The 2,865-nt window shown below is 50.3% G+C and overlaps 1 protein-coding gene across 1 annotated transcript in view; it reads left to right on the plus strand.

Moving 5' to 3' along the window:
- Positions 1–2,865, plus strand: part of JARID2 (jumonji and AT-rich interaction domain containing 2) — a 273,790-nt gene that overhangs the window by 215,636 nt on the left and 55,289 nt on the right. Inside the window, 1 exon segment of the mRNA XM_077770125.1 lies at positions 1,130–1,306. Within this exon segment, the coding sequence (XP_077626251.1) occupies positions 1,130–1,306 (177 nt within the window).

Genomic DNA, 2,865 nt, shown 5'->3' on the forward strand with positions numbered 1-2,865 from the left:
TAGCCGGGGGGGAGGGGGGGTGTCTGAGGAATATCACCCATATTCCATCTGGTGTGAAGGGGGTGCCAGCCTGTATTTTCCCCCACACTCCCCCATCACTGTCAGCACGGAGCCTGCTTCAGACCCTCTGTCTCCCTGCCCCTCCCCTGCTCAGGCATGCGCGCGCGCTCTCTCTCTCTGTCTCTTTCTCAAAAATAAATATTATAAAGAGACTGTCGTTGCTGGAAATTAATTTGGGAGATTTTCTTTGGATTTTAAGCAGCCGCTGGTCCTAAACAATATACCTATGAGTTGCATGATCTTCTAAATTGTCATTGTGAGATCAAGAACCATATTGTGCTTCTTCCTAATAGCAACCTTCTTTTCTGGTGTTACTGCTTTATCTTCAATTCAGAGATGAAAACATCTGGGGGCTTGAGGAGGTTAAGGTGTACAAGGAGCGTGAGGGATGTGGGGTTTTCCTCTTGGAAGGGTTTTTGTTTTGTGTTTTAATCCAGCACTTTTAGTGAGTCTTGTGCAGGAATTTATTTTAATAATTTTACATGCTATTAACCTGATCATAATATCTAGGTAGCTTCCCAATATATTATGATTTTTGGGAATCTGTGTCTGTCACTCAGCCCATGTGAATTCAAGAGCATTCCCGTATATCAGGAAATGTATTCTGTTATTAACCACTTGGTTTGTCTTTCATTTTTAAGTTCATTTGTTTAAATTCACATGATGTTTAGTACATTAAATGGATAGCCTGGAATAGTCTTTCTCTCTTCCTTGACATTGCAAGTAGGTGTTTTTACTTTTACTCCCCACCCCCACCCTCAACCCCTCACAGCGATTCATAGGAGATATAAAATTTTTTATTTTTGTTGTGTTGGGTGAATGGCATCATTCCCCTACTGGGGCGATTTTGCTTGAAATCTGTTGAAAGGACACAGATGGAGTTTTATTTCCTGGGGGATATTTGAAAAACGCAAGTGGCCATGGAGATGAACAGCTCCGTTTTATCTGCTCAGGCCTGAGGATTCAGGCTTGTTCGTACCTTAATAAACATCTCCGTGTGTCGTGCTCTTTCTGGAAGGCGCGAGGGCCCAGGCCTGTGTTCATGAGCCCTCTCCCTTGCACCCACCAGGCTCTCCTGCGCTGCCCAACAGCATGGTCTATTTCGGAAGCTCTCAGGATGAGGAGGACGTCGAGGAGGAAGACGATGAGACGGAAGACGTCAAAACAGCCACCAACAACACTTCATCTTCCTGCCAGTCAACCCCCAGGAAAGGAAAAACCCACAAGCACGTTCACAACGGACATGGTAGGTGCCCTCTTGATTTGCGGGGGTAGAAACAGACAGAATCCACAACTCTGACTTCAAGAGCTGGAACAGGTCCTCTGTTGAGATGACACAGTGAAGGCCGCGTGGCCACATGGGGGACAAAGCTAGTCCTGGACACCTCTCTGGGTGCCAGAGAGACAAGTACGTGACCATGCATCCGCGTGTGCTCTGCGTGGACAGGTTGTTAAGACACGGGGATGGGTGCTCTTGCACTGGGGAGGCGATGTTCAATCCCGTGCGGCTGCAGGTTATCGCAGTCGGAAGAGGACGAGGTCGCATCTAAACAGGGACGGTTAAGAAGATCTCCTGAAAAGTCTTTCATGATCAACGTAAATTATTGCGATTTTAGCGGGAGGAGGTCGCGTAGGAAGAGAACTGTTAGTGAGCATATGTGATCCAGTAAACACATGGATATTGTGGGCTAGACCGAGTGTGTTTTCTTTTCCTCGCATTACCGTGGGTGGCGGGAGGACACGAGTGGCCGTCGGTGAGGAAACGACTCGAGTGAGTGGGCTGTGGACGGGCCCAGTGGTTTTTCAACAAGGACGTGACGTAATTGGAGTCATGCTGGGGGAAGATGAAGCTGGCGTCGGTTGTGAGGATTGCATGGAGGGAAGGGAGCCGAGGAAGGGGACGCCCCCTCGGAAGGCTGAATTGTGGACAGTCACCTGGCCGGTAACAAGGGACTGAGAGTTGGCCGTGGCGCTGTCACTGGGAGGAGGAGGGGGTGGATGGGGAGACGTAGCAGGGGTAAGTTAAGAGGACTTGACGTGACTGGGGACGTAAGCAGGAAAAGACGAGGAGGAGAGTGGGGCATGGAGATTGGGGGCAGGGAGGTACCGTGGCCACTTCCTGTGGGGCTCCTGCCCGGGCATCCCGTGTCCTGCAGGACTTGAGGGAGCCACAGCCCCCGCCTGGGAGTGGCAGCAGACCAGCGCTGTCAACAGGCGAATAAGGCAAAGGAAGATGTCTCCCATTTCCCCTCCATGACCTGTGCCTTGAGCTACCACTCGTTTTTCTGGACCTAGAGGGAAATAGAGGCTCGGGTCAGGCACAGGCTAGACATCACGGGAATGTATCTGGCTTTCACCGTTGTGACATTTTTGCCATGTCAATATAACGATCGTGTGTCCTGCCTCTTGCGGGGACCGCGTGCAGGAGGCGTGCAGACCTAGTAAAGGATGAGACCCGCTTTTTAAGAGCTTAACAGTTTAGTTGGGGAGATGGGGTTAATAACCTCGGTGCAGAATACAAAATGGAGGCTTAATTCGGACCTTCTAGGAAGAAGGTTTCCACCTACAGCTGTGGTTCTCAGGAAGTCATGGGGCACCTGGGTGGCTCAGTCGGTTAAGCGTCCGACTTCGGCTCGGGTCATGATCTCACGGTTCGTGGGTTCGAGACCCGCATCGGGCTCTGTGCTGACGGCTCAGAGCCTGGAGCCTGTTTCAGATTCTGTGCCTCCCTCTCTCTCTGACCCTCCCCTGCTCACGCTGTCTCTCTTTCTTTCTCTCTCAGAAATAAGTAAAACATTAAAAAAA

Source organism: Crocuta crocuta, unplaced genomic scaffold, assembly GCF_008692635.1.
Source record: "Crocuta crocuta isolate KB4526 unplaced genomic scaffold, BGI_CrCroc_1.0 scaffold24, whole genome shotgun sequence".
Classification (NCBI taxonomy): domain Eukaryota; kingdom Metazoa; phylum Chordata; class Mammalia; order Carnivora; family Hyaenidae; genus Crocuta; species Crocuta crocuta.